General features: G+C 39.8%; 1 protein-coding gene across 4 annotated transcripts in view; it reads right to left on the bottom strand.

Annotated features, from left to right (window-relative positions):
* NKAIN2 (sodium/potassium transporting ATPase interacting 2) overlaps nucleotides 1–19,192 on the bottom strand; it is a gene marked incomplete at its 3' end in the record, with an annotated part of 1,265,187 nt that overhangs the window by 660,188 nt on the left and 585,807 nt on the right. For all 4 annotated transcript variants that reach the window (XR_014225095.1, XM_082252276.1, XM_082252277.1 and 1 more), the window contains exon 3: nucleotides 17,194–17,274. Coding sequence is in view for 3 of the 4 variants with exons in the window: in XM_082252276.1 (XP_082108402.1) it covers nucleotides 17,194–17,274 (81 nt within the window). The remainder of the gene's footprint in view (nucleotides 1–17,193; nucleotides 17,275–19,192) is intronic.

Here is a 19,192-nt window from a genome sequence, read left to right as displayed (position 1 = left end):
TGACAGAGCTCCAAAGTTTCTCTGTGGAGAGAGTGACCATCAGGTTCTTGGTCACCTCCCTGACTAAGGCCCTTCACCCCAATCCCCCAGTTTGTCCGTTTGTCCATTCTGGGAAGAGTCCTGGTGGTTCCAAACATCTTCCATTTACAGATGATTGAGGCCACTGTGCTCTCTGGGACCTTCAATGCTGCAGAAATGTTTTGGTACCCTTCTCCCAATGTGTGCCTCTATACAATCCTGTCTTGGAAGTCTACCGACAATTCCTTGTACCTAATGGCTTGGTTTGTGCTCTGACATGAACTGTTAACTGTGGGACCTTATATAGACAGGTGTTTGCCTTTAGAAATCATGTCCAATAAACTGAATTTACCATAGGTGAACTCCAATCAAGCTGAAGAAACATCTCAAGGATGATCAGTGGAAACATGATGCCCATGAGCTCAATTTTGAATGTCAAGGCTGTGAATACTTATGTACATGTAGTTTTGTCTTTTTTTTATAAATTTGCAAAGATTTCAAACAAACATCTTTCACGTTGTCATTATGGGGTATTGTTTGTAGAATTTTAAGGAAAATAATGAATTTAATCAATTTTGGAATAAGGCTGTAACATAACAAAATGTGGAAAAAGTGAAGCGCCGTAAATACTTTCTGGATGCACTGTACGGCTATCTGGCCTTGAGCTTTTTCCTGGTGACTTTTACGTGCTCTCTTCCACAAAGCTCTATCTATAAGCACTTTTTTTTTTATTAGTTATTCTTTAACCACTTAAGCCCCGGAGGATTTGGCTGCTAAAGGACCAGGGGTTTTTTTGCGATTTTTTACTGCGTGACTTTAACGGACAATTGCGCGGTCGTGCGACGCTGTACCTAAACGAATTTGACGTCCTTTTTTTCCCACAAACAGAGCTTTCTTTTGGTGGTATTTGATCACCTGTGCGATTTTTTGATCACGCGCTATAAACAAAAAAAGAGCGTAAATTTTGCAAAAATAACAATATTTTTCACATTTTTTTATATGAAATTCCCCAAAAAAAAAAGTAAAAATCAAAATTTTTTAACATTTTTCGGCCAATTTGTTTTATTCTACCTATGTTTGGTAAAAAAAATCGCAAAAAGCGTATTTTGATTGGTTTGCGCAAAAGTTATCGCGTTTACTAACAAAGAGAAAGATTTTTGTCATTTTTGGTGTTTTTTTTTTTAACGCATAATGGCGGCGATCTGCGATTTTTTTTTCGGTACTGCGACATTGCGGCGGACAGATCGGACCCTTGACTGACATTTTTGACACTTTTGGGGTTACCAGTGACATTACTGCAGTAATCAGTGCTATACATATGCACTGTTACTGCAAAAATGACACTGGCAGGGAAGGGGTTAACTTTATTGGACAGGGAGGGGTTAAGTGTGTCCTAGGGGCGTGCTTTCTACTGTGTAGGGACATTGCTATTGGTGTAAAAGCAAAGATCAACCGTTCTACATAGTAGAACGGTCAGATCTTCACTTTTACACAGGGAGAACTGACAGGCAGCTTGTTTACACAAGCTGCTCTGTCTTTCTCCCTTCACAGGAGCGATCGTAGTGTGGCCGGCGGACATCGAGTCCGCCGGTCACACGCACTGACTTGCCTGTGAACGAGCCGCGGCGGGCGCGCACCTCGGCGGGCGCGCGCCCGCCCGCGATAGGCTCGCAAGTCAGTGACAGGCGAGTGACGTACCGATACGTCACTCTGCCTGGCCGGGGCTGACCGCCGCAGTATATAGTCGTGCGGCGGTCGGCAACCGGTTAATTGTCTTTTTCTCTGTAAAAATTATGCTTAAGGCTCCATGTACACGGGACGTTGTAAATGGCTGTTTAGGAGCAGTTGGGCGTTTTTTTTAGAAGCCCCTGAACCCATCTACATTTTATCTTATCTGTCCATGTACACAGGGTCGTTTACAGTCATTTGCAGGCAGTTGAGTTCAGGGACGTTTTTTGGAACGCAATTATTTGCGTTCGAACGTGTGTTTCCCGGCGTTTGAAATGCAGAAACGCGGCCGAACATGACCAAACGTGACTGAACGTGATGAACATACGTTCAGCCACATTATACGTTTTTTTTCTTCCATTCAAAATCAATGGTTCCCTATGGGAGCCTATTGATTTGAATGGAAGTCGCACTGCAAGTCGTATCAGGATGATCCGACTTGCAGGGCGACCTGCACTGTGAGAATCTTAAGGGGGAACTCCACGCCAAAAATGGGAAAAAACGGTGTGGGGGGTCCCCCCCCAGGTTCCAAACCAGGCCCTTCGGGCCCGGTATGGAATTTGAGGGTAGCCTCATGCCGGAAAAACAGCGTGGGGCCCCCCCCCAAATCCATACCAGACCCTTATCCGAGCATGCAGCACGGTAGGGCAGGAAGGGGGAGGGGACAAGCGAGCGGCCCCACCCCCCTGGACCATACCAGGCCACATGCCCTCAACATGGGGGGGTGGGGGGGTGTTGGTGCTTTGGGGCAGGGGGAGCTCTGCACCCCCACCTCAAAGCACCTTGCCCCCATGTTGATGAGCTCAAGGGCCTCATCCCCACAACCCTGGCCGGTGGTTGTGGGGGTCTGCAGGCAGGGGGCTCATCGGAATCTGGAAGCCCCCTTTAACAAGGGGGCCCCCCAGATCCTGGACCCCCTCCCTATGTGAATGGGTAAGGGGTACACTGTACCCCTACCCATTCACCCCATAAAAGGCAGTGTATGTAAATAACGACAGGAGACGTTTTGGGAAGTTTATTAAAAATCTTCATCTGTTCTTCTCTGCTCTGGTCTTCTCCTTCTCCTGGTCTTCTGCTCTTTTGCTGTCCGCTCTTCTGCTCTTTTGTTGTCCGCTCTTCTCTTCTTCTTCTTCTTCTTCCTCTGGTCCTCCTCCGACGATGTCTCCGGTGATTATGCCGGTCTCTTGTCTCTGCAGCTTGCTATAGAGCCATTGTGGGCGGGGCCTCCCGGTGACATCATCGGGAGCCCCCCCCCTGTCACATATGACGTCACCTGTGACACGAGGGGGTGGGGCCTCCCGGTGACGTCATCGGGGGTGGGGCCTCCCAATGAAGTCATCGGGGGCCACGCCCACAATGACTATATAACAAGCTGCAGAGACCGGAGACCGGCATAATCACCGGAGACATCGTCGGAGGAGGACCGGAGGAAGAAGAAGAAGAAGAAGAGAAGAGCGAACAGCAAAAGAGCAGAAGAGCAGACAGCAAAAGAAGAAGAAGAAGAAGAGAAGAGCAGACAGCAGAAGACCAGGAGAGGGAGAAGACCAGAGCAGAGAAGAACAGATGAAGATTTTTAATAAACTTCCCAAAACATCTCCTGTCGTTATTTACATACACTGCCTTTTATGGGGTGAATGGGTAGGGGTACAGTGTACCCCTACCCATTCACATAGGGAGGGGGTCCGGGATCTGGGGGGCCCCCTTGTTAAAGGGGGCTTCCAGATTCCGATGAGCCCCCTGCCCGCAGACCCCCACAACCACCGGCCAGGGTTGTGGGGATGAGGACCTTGTCCTCATCAACATGGGGGCAAGGTGCTTTGAGGTGGGGGTGTAGAGCTGCCCCAAAGCACCAACACCCCCCCATGTTGAGGGCATGTGACCTGGTATGGTCCAGGGGGGGTGGGGCTGCTCGTCCCCTCCCCCTTCCTGCCCTACCGGGCTGCGTGCTCGGATAAGGGTCTGGTATGGATTTTGGGGGGGACCCCACGCCGTTTTTTTGGCGTGGGGCTACCCTCAAATTCCATACCGGACCCAAAGGGCCTGGTTTGGAACCTGGGGGGGGACCCCCACGCCGTTTTTTTCCCATTTTTGGCGTGGAGTTCCCCCTTAAGATTCTCACAGTGCAGGTCACGCCGCAAGTCGGATCATCCTGATCCGACTTGCGGTGCGACTTCCATTCAAATCAATAGGCTCCCTTAGGGAACCATTGATTTTGAATGGAGGCAGAAAAAACGCTGCTAAAAGCAACATGGCCAAACGTGCAATAACGCCAATGGAAAAAGCTACTAAAAGCACGTTTAGCAGCTGCTTTTTCCAGGCGTCAGAACTGGCTTTGCAGCACGTTTTTTTCTAACGTCCCGTGTACATGGAGCCTAACAGCCACACTACTCAACAAAAATCCTTCCAAACAAAACAAACAAATAATATTTCTGCACTGAAAAGTATGAAACAATTCCTAAACCAATAGCAGACAGACCATTTTCTGACTACAGAGACAGTTAAGATTTCACACAAAAGAGGGAATTGATAAGCAAAGATTGGTGGGGATGCCCACATTCATTTTCTCATATCTATGAAATTCAGTAAACTTAAAAAAGTGATGGTAGTGTGTAGTTTAGTAAACTGCAGGTTACAATTACCCTCTGTCTGATCATTTATAATGGTCTATATGTCAGGCAGTACAACAAGCACCCTTACTTACTCACACCTTGGATATATTGGTTGTAGGGTAATTGGACAGTATATTGCTATAAACATTGTTTTTCGACAAACTTTTCAGAACAACAATGACCTGATTAGTAAGCTACACATAAACTGACAAAATGATGGTTAAATCATATTGTTTTAAACTCAATTTTGATAATATGACAATGCACCCCCTTAGGGAGTGAATAAGAACAGCTTATCTGGCTGTAAAATTGCTGATTTAGCCAAAGGGAAGATTTTAATGAGTAGAGTTTTGTTAATTGGTGACTCCAAAAGCAGCCCCCCCTACTGTTGTGGACAGTCTTGCTTGGTCTTGTTCAAAGTTGGGTATATTTGGCAATCTTGATTGGCCAGACTAGGACATTGTACCTCCTACACATGCACATAGAAGTTATTTCATCCTGGCACCTTGTCATGCCACAAAGGTACACTGAAAATTTTCAAAGTAGGTAGCTAGGAATTTCGTATTGCAAAATAGACAATAGTACCGTATGTTTCTTCTGCAAAAAAAGTCTGCTTGCTTGCATTTTTTTTTAGGGGGAGAGGATATGCCAAGGTTCTGCTTTAATATGGCTCATTGAATTGCTTAGGTAAAATTTGCTAGAAAAAAATTAAAATTAACTATATGTTTTAGGGGCGTATTTAGGATAGTTTTCCTTTTAGTACTTTGTATTTTTTGCTTTTTCTTCTTTATGTAAATTTGATCATCAGCATTTTTTTTCTCAAAGCAGGTCCAGGATAGTTACAAGGAGCTTATGTAACCCTCAGGAGCCATTCAAAGTCCATTGCGACTTTAAAAACTACCACAAATCACCCAATTATTCCCTACAATAGGTTTTGCCAAAAAAAGCAACATTCTACTTAAAATCCTCAGCACCCTCTGGACCCTGGAGAAACAATACAAGAATTCAGCGGCATAACAATAGCCATAGCAACTCATATGGCTGCTATGGGGCAATGAGGCAAATTAAACATAGAAATTTTGTATGTATGCGAAGAAGACACAAATCCAGTACTGCATCATTAATGACTGCAGAGGTAGCTGTTGACCCTGACCCTGTACCCTCAGTAACATTTCAACAGTTGATGCCAGATGCACATAAGGAGACTTCAGAATCCTTGTCTCTCGTCTCGTCTTGTTCCTTTGTTGTAGGGGATAAGGTCCTCATCCCAACATCATGTCACGTAAAAGGGTACTTTTTTAGAACCTTGAAGCCCTCTTTACAATGAGGGGACCCCAGAAATCCAGCTTCCCAAGCATTGAGTACAGGGTACATAAAAAAGTTAAACTTATCACACACCATGTCAAAGTCCTTTATTTGTATTTGAAACAAACTGGCTAAAGAACCTAGATGATGTCAATAATCAAATGACATGCACCAGCCAGCTTGGAATCTGACAGAGAAACAAGCAAATGAGCAGGTCATATTTGCCCCCCCCCCCCCCCCCCAAACCCCTTGCTGATGTTTGTACAGCACCAAAGTAGCATCATCTTAAATAAAACATTATATGTCAAAAGATGTTTAAGACTAGTTTATGGATCCAGTCACCATTAGAAAATAATTATCATGCTGACATTTCAAAAACCGACTGCCAAATACATTGCACAAAATAAAAGGACAGTAATTGTTAAGGCTGTCACTTACCCAGCAAATTCTTAAGAATTGTATAACCAAGATAAAGCGAATCAAAATGATTCGTTTTTATTGTCCTCCCAACAAACATAATGAATATGGCAGGATGAATTAGAATTGTGTCAATGTAAATTACACATAGAATGCTCTCTTGTGTAAAAAATAGGAAAACAGTCGTTTTCGTAAAACATATAATAAAGTGGCATTTTAAGGAATTGTCAGGAAATCAAACCTCTAGAGACCACTTAGATTTATGAAATGTTTTTATTTTAGTCTATTTAAGTGACTGTTTACTGATATTTAATTATTCTTTGTATTTATATAACACTGGCATATTATGCAGTGTTTTACAGAGTACATAACCTTATTCACATGCATTTGTTCTCATCCCTTATTGGAGTTCACACTATAGTGATGTCAGACATCGCATTGACTGCTCTGAAAATAACATGCGTTGTCTGTGCGATGTAAATTCAGCCATACAGATTGTATGGCTGAATTTGCATCACATTCGGACCAAAGTCATGTAGGACACTTTTTTGATCAGCGTCAAAATCGGATCACATGGGTGTTCATTCGATTTGATTGCTGTCCGAATTGACAGTTCACACTGTGATATGCAAACTAATCTGGGGGTGTCATTAAGTTTGTATTGACACTCCCAGCAGTTCACATATGGCAGTGTGAACTGCCTGCGAGTCAGGTGTGATGCGGGAACCCGCCGTGGATTTGCAGGATTCACACATCACACCAATGTGAGCCGGCACTGAAAGTCTATGTATATTAGGGATGTGGTTAAAGTTTGAGGTGAACCCAGGCCTGTTTACGATTCACAGATCCGGTGAACTAAAGCATGATTTAACTGAGACTTCAGGAAGTCACAGCCAGCTCTCATATTTAAGATGGCAGTATCGGAGACCCAAAGCCCAGCAATAATCGGCTCTGGGGAACACAGTACTGGACTCCATGGTCTGGTAATTGTTTGTTTCTTAATAGTCAGCAGCTATAGTGTTTGTAGCTTCTGACTTTTTTTTTTTTTTTTGCTAAAAATGAATGTCCTCTTTATGTTTTGGTGAGGTTTCATCAACCAAAAGTAGCTATTGTCCAGGGATAAGCCAAATACTTATCTGAAGCAAATGACAAGTAGAAGAAATTTGTAAATAAGAGCCAATATCCAAGTTCACAATAGCTGCCAGGATGTCACTCTCTGAGATAGCACTGATCACAATTCAAGTGTTCCTATTGAGTCCAGTTGTGCATCATTACCACACCACAGTGTGAAATATCTTACAGCAGATGGTGAGGGTGCGCAACTGTGCACAGTTATTTTAAACACTTCAGGAAGACTACAAGTGGTAGGCACATTGTGGGCTAATATTATCGGCTGTTCAGAGAGACTACCAGATTATTCACTCAGACTTTGGAAAGGCTTAGCACATTTATACATTTAATAAATAGGATGCTATTTTTAAAAAGATAACAGAAGCCCAAAACTATTGTGTATGCCAAATAGCAGCAAAAACTGTAGAGGAATTTCAAAAATTTTAATTTTGTTATGAGCTTCTGACTAAAAAAAAAAAAAAAAAAAAAACAATAGGATGTATTTTGTATTTTTTTTTATTGCTATAGCATTATATCATATTGATATTTTAAATAAAAAATTTTTTATATGAGTTCTTCGTTAACTAGGTTTTATCGAAGCTATTTACAAACATATACAAAATGTTCATACCACACTAGTTTGTATAACATCAATTAATACACAAAGCTACAATTCTACAATTCACACAAAAAAATATAAGTCTGTTGTACTAAAAATAATTGCCAGTAGCGTTTTTACTGATAGTGGTTCTAAATTCATAGAAAGAGTATCAGGATTTGTGTGGCAATCAAAATCCCTGTAAAAGGTACAAGAATGGTGGTAATTCTCTAAAATATATAAAAATCCCTATTTGTTAGTGATTGAGCCCCATGATGATTAGAGGTTACAGATTTTTTTTCAAACATGTTTATGGACGTTTAAGAATATTAAGTTATTTAGTTTTTTTCACAATACCTAAATAATAATACAAACCCGATTCCAAAAAAGTTCGGACACTGTACAAATTGTGAATAAAAACAGAATGCAATGATGTGGAAGTCTCAAATTTCAATATTTTATTAAGAATACAACATAGATGACATATCAAATGTTTAAACTGAGAAAATGTATAATTTTAAAGGGAAAAATACATTTATTTTAAATTTCATGGCATCAACACATCTCAAAAAAGTTGGGACAAGGCCATGTTTACCACTGTGTGGCATCCCCTCTTCTTTTTTTAACAGTCTGCAAACGTCTGGGGACTGAGCAGAGAAGTTACTCAAGTTTAGGAATAGGAATGTTGTCCCATTCTTGTCTAATATAGGCTTCTAGTTGCTCAACTGTCTTAGTCTTCTTTGTCGCTGATAACAACTTGGGTTGTCCTTGTCCTTTTTAGTCCGGATGACATGGCGTCTCAGATTTCCAAAAAGAACTTCAGATTTTGATACGTCTGACCACAGAACAGTTTTCCACTTTGCCACAGTCCATTTTAAATGAGCCTGGCCCAGAGAAAATGCCTGCGCTTCTGGATCATGTTTAGATTTGGCTTCTTTTTTGGCCTATAGAGTTTTAGCCGGCAACGGCGAATGGCACGGTGGATTGTGTTCACTGACAATGTTTTCTGGAAGTATTCCTTAGCCCATGTTGTGATTTGCATTACAGTAGCATTCCTGTATGTGATGCAGTTGTATGTGATGCAGTGCCATCTAAGGGCCTGAAGATAACGTGCATCCAGTATGATTTTCTGGCCTTGACCCTTACGCACAGAGATTGTTCCAGATTCTCTGAATCTTTGGATGATATTATGCACTGTAGATGATGATAACTTCAAACTCTTTGCAATTTGTCTCTGAGAAACTCCTTTCTGATATTGCTCCACTATTTTTTGCCGCAGCATTGGGGGAATTGATGATCCTCTGTCCATCTTGACTTCTGAGAGACACTGCCACTCTGAGAGGCTCTTCTTATACCCAATCATGTTGCCAATTGACCTAAGAAGTTGCAAATTGGTCCTCCAGCTGTTCCTTACATTTAACTTTTCTGGCCTCTTATTGCTACTTGTCCCAACTTTTTTGGAATGTGTAGCTCTTATAAAATCCAAAATGAGCCAATATTTGGCATGACATTTCAAAATGTCTCACTTTCAACATTTGATATGTTATCTATATTATATTGTGATTAAAATATAAGTTTATGAGATTTATAAATTAGTCCATTCCTTTTTTACTCACAATTTGTACAGTGTCCCAACTTTTTTTGGAATCGGGTTTGTAAAATTTTACTAGAATTATAAAATAATGTATTTTATGTTTACCACTCATATAAATAACAATATATTTTTGTAGAAACTCTAAAGATTTGCAAGATAGTAATGGTAATAGTGCTTAAAATGCATAAAGTGCCTAAAATATACAAATCACAGTACAATTCACATATCCATTTCCCCAACTCCATACCAATTGGCTACATAAGAGCAGAGCAGCAGAGAAAACATAATGTATGGCTCCTGACACTGAATAAAACAGATATATGAGGAAAGCACCTTCCTTGTTGTTAAGTCACTGTCTGTGTTTGCAGTGGCCTGGGACTGTGGGGACTGCTCTTAAACCAGAAAGAAAGGAAAAGCAGGGGGAATATGTTCATATTTGTGAAGTAATATTGAAATCGCCAATATGTTTTAGAAGTACAGTTATCCTCTAAAAAAAATCAAAATCTAACTCAAACCATAACTGTGTCAATCAATTAGTTGCAGATTGATCATACTGCTCTCCACTATATTTCGGGCTATGGGACTGCAAACTTTACTTAATATATAACCCATCATTTCAAATTGATATCTACCTAAGATATTGCATTTATTTATACATGCACCTGTGCTCACAATATAGACATTCAAGATTGAATATATTCTTAAGAAGCAGTAAAAGGGCCCTACAACAAGCCATTACTGCCCTATCTAGCTGCAAGTACTGTAAATAATTTATCTCCAAAGATCACAGCAGTGCTCTATGTAGACAGGTGCTGGGCTGCAGCAATATGGAGAATAAGACATTGCCTTTTATTTTTCTCACCCTCTACTGAGATAGAGGACCTCTGAAGATGTCAGCCAATGACGAAACACGTTAGTTGGAACGCACGTCGTGAAGTCACATGAGCTGGGTGGAACGCAAACTGGTAGTACCGCTCTCCACTTTACAGCGCTCTTATGTGATGGCGTTTTAATTGTTTTGTTCCTGCAATTGGATCGTGTGAACTTTTTTTTTGGGGGGGATTTTGTGCAATAAAATACTTTTTGAACGTTACTAGAGCTTTCCTTTTTAAACATATCCGGCCGGAGGACTTTTCCGTTTTATATGCACATTTTTTATATATATACATATTTTATATATTTAATTTTATTGAACGAGCAATTTTGTTTTTTTTTTAATATCACATTTATTTGCTCACTTGGTTTTTTGCACAACCCTATGCACTTTAATATAAGTACTGATTTTTCTGAATTATTATAAGATTGTATATAATTTATATTAAATATCTGCACTTTAAATAGAGCAAGCGCTATAGGTAATCCTGTATCAAGGTTACTTCACACACAGTCACCAGCACTTTACTATAGCAGCTGCATCTCACCCCCATAGTAATAGCTTTTTTAATTTTTTTTTGTTTTTTTCTTTTTTTTCTAGCTCTTAGGTTGATCCACTGGCGCGGGGGATATACCACCAGTATATCATACCTCTGCATATTAATATTCTTACATAATATTTTTTGATGCACTGGTTCTACTGTTTTAAAAGGCAAACAATCTACTTCTTGAGATCGCATTGACACAAAAGTTATGTATTCGCTAAAAAGTATACCAAAATTTTCCTGTTGAAATGTCAAGGTTAAAACATACAGTTTATTGCTGTGGAAATCCCTCTGGCGACATTTAGTACAAAGCGATACTGGGCTTAGTATATCACATTAGTTGGAAGCTTGTGATATCAAGTATAATTTATGTTTTTCTAAAGTGATACTAATAGGTTTGAATTTTGTCAATACAAAAGAACACTATAAACTTACCTCCTGTGGAGGCTTTTGAATAAAGCTATACTTTAATTCATTAGTTGCCTGAAGGGTATGTTTTATTCTCTATTTTAAACTAATTTAATGTAATATATTTTTCAGCCTTGGCTTGTCATTTTATAACAAGAGGAAATACTTATGCGTATCATTATGGGTTGATGTCATATTTATTCTCAGCCCTGAATGCTTGAAATGAAAACACAAATGTGAAATGTGAATAGCTGGCTAATAAGCAATATGCCAAAAATGACAGCAAATAAAGCATTGTTGCCGCAAAATATTCTTTTTATTGTGCTAAGTGAAAATTTAGCATTTCAAACAAAAAGTCATTTCCACTAAACATCACTGGCTATAGGAGCATAAAAGACTAGCACTTCACAAAAGCACTTTCTCATTATAATTATGCAATCTTTAGATAACTAAGCATTGTTTATTATACTTAAAGAAGTAAATAAATCCATACATATTGCAAGCAGCTCTCAAAGACCTAGATATGTATAGATATTTTTATTTGCCTGTAGATTGGCTGTAGAATATATATGATGTGTGGTCTTAAATAAACCAAAGAAAAAGAATGTGCTATTTCCTTACATATTGTTCTTAAAAGAAAAACATTCCTGTGTGATAAAGTGTTAAAAGAAATATTTTTCACAAAAATTGAGCCTTTTGACTCCTATACAAAATATTACACTAATGAGTCCATGTGCACAATAACAGATAATAATACAATTCATCAAACATATAAAACATTGATCATATAAAAAGAGCAGTTCAATAATTTGTGAAAATGAATATACTAGTGACAAAGTTTATTAAAGAACAAAATAAAAAAAAATAAAGTCCAGCTGAACATGCTGAAAAGTGCTACGTGCTCTCTGTAAACACTAAAAATAGCAAACGTGCTCAAAAAGTGCCCAGGCAACAATGCAGCTTCTTACCAGAACCAAATGATCTCAGGTTAAAGAGATCATTAGTGCTTGTATTTTAATCCAGGGAGGCGGCGCTCACGGAACAAAGATTCCCATACAGATCTAAGGCACCTGTAGCTAGGATTGACAGCCTAAAGTATGGTATCTACTAAGCTTCTATCTGCGCTTCCCAGATGAACTCCGCTACTCAGAATAATAAGCATAATAGCGCAACTCAATTGGTGAAAATGATTTAATCAAATAGTATTGCACTTACATGTACCGAAGGGATAAAACGCTTATAATCAGACAACTAATGATCCTGCCTCAGCCACAGTGTGATCCAAACAGCTTCGGCATGATGATGTCACAGACCAGAGTCCATCCGACGCGTTTCCCCATATGAGGCATCTTCTGGGATTTTTATTTATCTATTATATATCTATTGATCTGTGTTATCTTACCTCACCTGTGTTTGACCAGAATAAGCAGGAATTTTCAAAGTATATTGAGTTCTTTATGGTGATATAATTTATTTAAAGAGAATATGTCACTTTACCCGTTCTTGCTAGTCCCACCTCCCCCCCAACTACTTGTACTATCCTTGTTGCAGCCAGTGCTTTTGAGCCTTGGGGAACATGTGCCTTCTTTCCAGAAAGCAGTGCCCAGTCTTGAACCTGGCACATGATGAGGAATACAATGTCACCAACCCTGTGTATGCCCCCACCCCACACTATCCAAAGCATAATAGTTGTTGACTCCCAGAATAAACAAGCAGCAATGAACTCAGTAAAAGCATTCAAAAGTGTGACAAGAGATGGGGAAAGTGATTGAGTTAGAAAAGGAACTTGTTTTTTTTTTTTTGTGGTTTCACACAGTTTAGTGTGCAAAACTGAGCACGGGAGGTCAAGGGGAAACATGTATGGGCATAACAAGTTACCTACATGTTGTATAAATAATGCCCTTTACCAGGCTTACCACTCCTAGCCACAGCTGTCATTCAATGTCTGTGGATATCACTAGGCACAAGCTGCCATTTTATTTTAAGGTTGTATATACTCCCCATGTTTGTGTAGATTGGTTCAAATAGTCAGTAATCAGCACAAAATAAACTAATAATAGTTTAACATAAAATTAATTATTGATAAAAGTAATAACCATCACAAGGTGTAAAATTAAGATTGTGGTAAATAATTGACTCATTGCAGTACAAAGTTACACTTCTGGTTTGAGCCTTTCTCGTACAAGAACACTTATCATATATTCCAATCTATCACTATTAAGTCAATTATAAAAAAAAAAAGCAAAACTCCAATGTTCAAAACAGATCTGTATTTACATCTTCTGCAAACAGGTGATAACTCGTTTCAGACTTATAAATTACAAAATAGACAATTCAGTGCTCTGCAATGATATTCGGTTCATAAAATAGTGGAACAAAACTGAAATCCCTTGCAGCTGGGAGGTAAAACCATGAGCACCAATTTTGATGCCCAAGCATAACAATTTAACCACAAAGATCCTCAATGAAAGCGCTGAGAGATTCTTTGAGTCTGTACAGCCACAAACCAGTGTTGTGAAAGCTGGTGGCTGGTAATTATAGTTTCATATGGGTGAAAGACCAAAACCATAGTTAAAGCAAACATATAAAATGTTTATTGGTCCAACAAACTTAAAAAAGATAAAAAGGCTCATGTGTGAACAGACTGGACTGTGTAAGTATCAATTACATGTTGCAATCATCCCACATGGACGTGACTTGAAAAGCTGAAAGCACATACCATTAATCAAGCAGGTGCTGGAGGGGAGAGAGGAGATCATCTTCCCAGATAAAACCACTCATTCTCCCAGATGGAAAAAAGCAGATGCTTTATAAAGGATTTGGTGAAAAGACCAATGTGTACCACTATGATGGACTACTGGCACAATGTGAAGATATGACCTGAAGATGTCCCACACCCGAAAAGCGTCATCATGACGGAAGCCTACTTAAAGATTTCTCCACAAAACAATGTTGCTATCCCCTGGTGTCCCCACATGCACTGCATCCAGTGACCACAGCAGCTGTGAAATCAAATCTGGTGCACTGTCCGGAAGCTTCCACTACCCATTCTCTGCCTGAGTGTCCCAGGATTGTCCTGGGAATGATCGGCGAGCCTGTGGCCTGGCTGCACAGCCTCATGCCATCTTTGGTTGCCATATACATCCCTGGCTTTTTGTACATTTATTGCATCCGTGCCTGCAAAATACATCCCTGGCTTTTCCACATTGTGCCAGTAGTCCATCATAGCGGTACACACTAGGCTTTTCACCTTATCCTTTACACAGCATCTGCTTTTTTCCATCTGGTATAAAGAGTGGTTTTACCTGGGAAGACAATCTCTTCCCAGGTACAGGCACCTGCTTGATTAATGGTATGTCCAGCACCTGCTTAAATAATGGTATGTGTTTTCAGCTTTTCAAGTCATGTCCATGTGGGATTATTGCAACATGTGATTGACACTTACACAGTCCAGTCTGTTCACGCAGAAGCTTTTTTATCCTTTTTTAAGTTTGTTATTGGACCAATAAACATTTTATATGTTTGCATTAACTGTGATTTTGGTCTTTCACCCATGTGGAACTATAATTACCAGCCACCAGCTTTAACAACACTGGTTTGTGGGTGCACAGACTCATAGAATCCCTCTGAGCTTTCATTGAGGATCTTTGTGGTTAAATTGTTTCAGACTTAAGGGCCATACACACTGTAAGATTTTCTGAAGACTTTTTCCTTCAGACTTACCAAAACCATACAATATGAGGTCAAACCTAAACACTTTCAATTTGTATGCAATCTGGCAGGCCCTAGCACTACATAGAAAAGGTAAATCTGAAGGAAAAAGTCTTCAGAAAATCTTATAGTGTGTATGGCCCTTTAGACATTGTGGGGGAGATTTACTAAAACTGTAGGTTGCACAACCTGGTGCAGCTCTGTATAGAAACCAATCAGCTTCCAGGTTTTATTGTCAAAGTTTAATTGAACAAGCAGAAGTTAGAAGCTGATTGACTACCATGCACAGCTGTACCAGATTCTGAGTACTCCAGTTTCAGTAAATCAACCCCTGTATGTCATAGACAAATTCATGCAGGTTTGTATCACTGTCCTACTGAGGATATTTACATACACTTCCTACATGGTTTCTGAGGGAAATCTACCCTCTCAGGAAACAAACCACCATAAAAATGTTTCTTTTTCAACAGTGGGGAAGGAACAGATCTTTTTATTGCTGCGTCCCCGTTCAGAAGATTTCCCTTCACTCTTTGTGTGCCCAAAACTAAAGCAAAGTTTTGTCTGAAGTTCTATTTTTTGTTTCAGTAATTGCTATTTCCTTTGCAGTATTTATCATATGAAAGCCAAACTAAAGAATAAAACAATTTACTGTATATTCAAAGGCACCAGTCTATGTGCTGAAAGTTTACAATATAAAGTAACCCATTCTGAGTACCGTATGTTACATCAGCAAAAACAACAATTTCACCCTTACAATGTTTTTTTTTTAAGTCACATCATTTGTTCTGAAAATTCCCTACAAGTTCAAACACAGAGAAGTTTATTAAGTAGAGGTTATTTATTTAGCAAAGTCAGTTTTCACTTAGCTTAATACATAGGGTCATTGTGTTCACTCTAAATACCCAGCAATTAAAGCAGAAAAAAAACAGGATTTTTTATTGCACTTGTTTGGGTTATTGAAGTCATTACAGCTTTACCTCATTCACTAAGCGCTTCAGCCTCTATTCCTTTATTAAACAGACCATATTGATAATATAAAAAAGACAAACAACCAGAAAAGTGTACCCTCACTTTCCAAATTATTTACCATGTAAAACAGCACCTACCTACATGTCAGAAGCACAGCAACATTATTGCTTTCCTGATGCCCAACACAAAATACTGACTGATGTAGCCTTACATGTACATAGATAAATACATAAATAAAAAAAGAAGGATTTATAATGAACACCCTTATTACCTCCATTCTGCGCTCTCTATTGCAAACAAACATTGCTACCAAACAAGCTAATGAGCAGCAGCAGAACAAAGGAGCTAATGCAGACACCAATTTGGATTAGGATTTTGCTGCCTACTATATGCCCTGCTGTTTGTCATAAATAAATTATAAAAAATAGCATACTTTTTGTAAAATATCATTTTCACATTTATCATTTCACTATTAGACTCATCGTACTATATAGCAAAGGAAACGGCATTAAAAGATAGCCAAAGTGATACAAAATATGAAACCATTCTTTTAGACTTTAAGAACTTCTTTTTAGATCGGGCATTTTTGTATTGAACCTTGCACTTGTGTGCATTGCAGTAGCATTGATTTTATGTCACCCTAAAGCCCGTCTAGAAGGCTCTTGCATTTTAGTTCACCACAGTGCATGACAAAGAACAACGTGTCTTGTTTTGCACTGCAAAAAATTGCTGCAGACATTTTTGGTTAAGGTGCATTACAACCCATTTGTTTTGCCTCGTTGTGTAAAAATGTATGCACTTAGGTGCAATTGGGTAAGCTGCGAATGTACTCTATGTGTTCAGGTACACAGAACAGATGGGGGAGATGTACAAAAATGGGAACACTCCGAATCTGGTGCAGCCACACATGGTAGTCAATCAGCTTCTAACTTCAGCTTGTCCAAATAAGCTTTGACAATAAAACCTGGAAGCTGATTGCTTTGTATGCAGAGCTGCACCAGATTTTGCACATTTCAGTTTTAGTAAACTTCCCACACAGTGTGATCCAAAAAACAACAACACATTTTTCAATAATACCTGTGTTGTATTTATAACTATTTATCTATTTCTGCCACTGGGTTGGAGTTGCTCTTAAAGAAAACAAAAAGAAACACAATGCAGTATTTTGGCATTTGTGGAAGCTATCGATCAGCTCTTATTTAAAAAAAAAAAAAAGATAATCGCATGGAGTGAAACATTTCACAATATTCTGCCGCCCACTACCTAAAATGGTATTTCAAGACAATATTCATGAAATGATCAACTTACCCTGGAAAGGTCCCCAGCTTCCAAATAGAAACAGATAATAAATACATTCCAAGCTATCCACACCATGAGCCAGACAGCATACTGTGGAAATAAAGGGATAGATGTAGGTTAATTAAAAATAAATTGCCACTGATACAGTGTTTTGTTGGTCATTACAACTTTTTGGCATTGAATGAAAAGTGTATGAGGTAACCACCAAAATGTTTTGAGTATATTCATGAACATATTGTAAAGGAAGATAATGTAATTCACTGTTATAATTCCATATCCAATTTTAGGAAGTCGGTAACTTACAGTAAATAAGATCATTACTGTAAGTTCAGCCAAGGATTGAGATTAAAGGCTGTGGTTCCATGTAGGACTTTAAAAAGAACCCATCAGGACAAAAATATAAGAGTTGCCATCGCTGATTGTTTTTTTAAAGGTAAAAACTCCAGAGCTGTCATACTATCTTTCCTTCTTACTTTAAAGAAACAATGACCTACATTAATCCTAGGTATGTCAGAATGTCTGATATGTACATGCTTGTTCTAGGTCAGTGACTCACTACAGTAGTAATGGGGTATGTTGCGCAATAGGTGTTGTGTGTACATAAAGGTCTATGCAGAACAGCAAAAAGTTCATAAAGCCCAATTGGAGTGTTCAGGATAACTTTCTGCTGATCTCAATGCACCATATGTAGCACCTCTGAAGTGACTGAAGTATCTCTAGGCAAACAGATAAGAAGAACAGCAATGACGACCCCAATGAGGACGGTGATCTGGGTGTGGGCTCGGGCCCGGGCAGTATATTGGAAACCCCTGCACATCTCTCCCCATGTCCCTTTGTGGGGCAAACCCTCCCTTTCACACTTATACATGATTCCAGATCCCCAGGTATGGACGACTAGGGGTATTACCACCTTTAAACATGTCATACAAGACAGGAAGCTCCTCACGTTTGCGGCCCTATTACAAACGCACTCCCTGCCCCGCTCCTTGGAGTTCCTCTATTGGCAGTTCTGACATGCCATGATGGCGCAATTCCCGGGACCTCTCACTCTTGAGTCGGATCCTATAGAACGCTTATTGACTTCTCGGGTCATGGGTAAACCACTTTCCTCTTTGTACCTACAACTGTCAGTGGAGTACGGTCAGGATCTTGGGCGGTCCTTTGACAAATGGAGGGGTGATATCTCACTGAAGAAGTTTGGGATGAGTGCGTTAGCTCCTATGTCCCCTCTATGATCTCGGCTAAGGAAATGTACAGTATATACAATTGAAATTCCTTCATAGGGCTTACTATACACCCCAAAGACTGGCAAGGTCTTATCCTCAGAGTGATCCCAGCCGCACCCGGTGTGGACATGAGAGTGGAACTTTCATTCATATGGTCTGGTCCTGTCCCAGGCTTGCCCCCTTTTGGCAGGCTGTGACGGGCACGCTTGGTGAGGTCCTTGATACATCGGTACCTCTGGAGCCTGTGGTTGCACTGCTCAATAACCTGGATGATGTGGTAGGCGATAGGTATGCAAAGTTATGTATTTACATATGCTCTGTTTTATGCAAGGAGGGAGATACTCTTGAAATGGTAAACGGCTGACCCTTCGACTCACACCACCTGGATAGCCGCTATTGCTAGGATGTTGCCCATCTATCGGCTTACATATGAAATCAGGAATTGCCCTAGGAAATTCATTAAAATTTGGTCCACATGGATTAATGCTGTGGGTACACCCATAACCCCCATTTTAGATGCCATAGATTAACACCCGGGTGCAGGAGGTGCTTTATTTGCCCTCCCCCCCCTTTTTTTCCCCTCACCTGGTGAAGTCCTTGTTGAAATCATGAGAAGTGTTCTTGACTGCCTTTGCTATCGGAGTTTTTGACTGATTACATGCCTATACCAATACTGTGTAATCAATGTGTGCCTATTAATACTGCCTGAGGTGCGTGGTCTGCGTGGGGTGCATTGTGCCATGTTATTGTTTTTTTTCTTTCTACTTTTGTATTGTTTGTTT

This window comes from Pelophylax lessonae (assembly GCF_965119305.1).
Source record: "Pelophylax lessonae genome assembly, chromosome: 3".
In the NCBI taxonomy this organism is placed as follows: domain Eukaryota; kingdom Metazoa; phylum Chordata; class Amphibia; order Anura; family Ranidae; genus Pelophylax; species Pelophylax lessonae.
The sequence above is the reverse complement of the archived record's forward strand: the minus strand, read 5'-3'. Positions and strand labels throughout refer to the sequence as shown.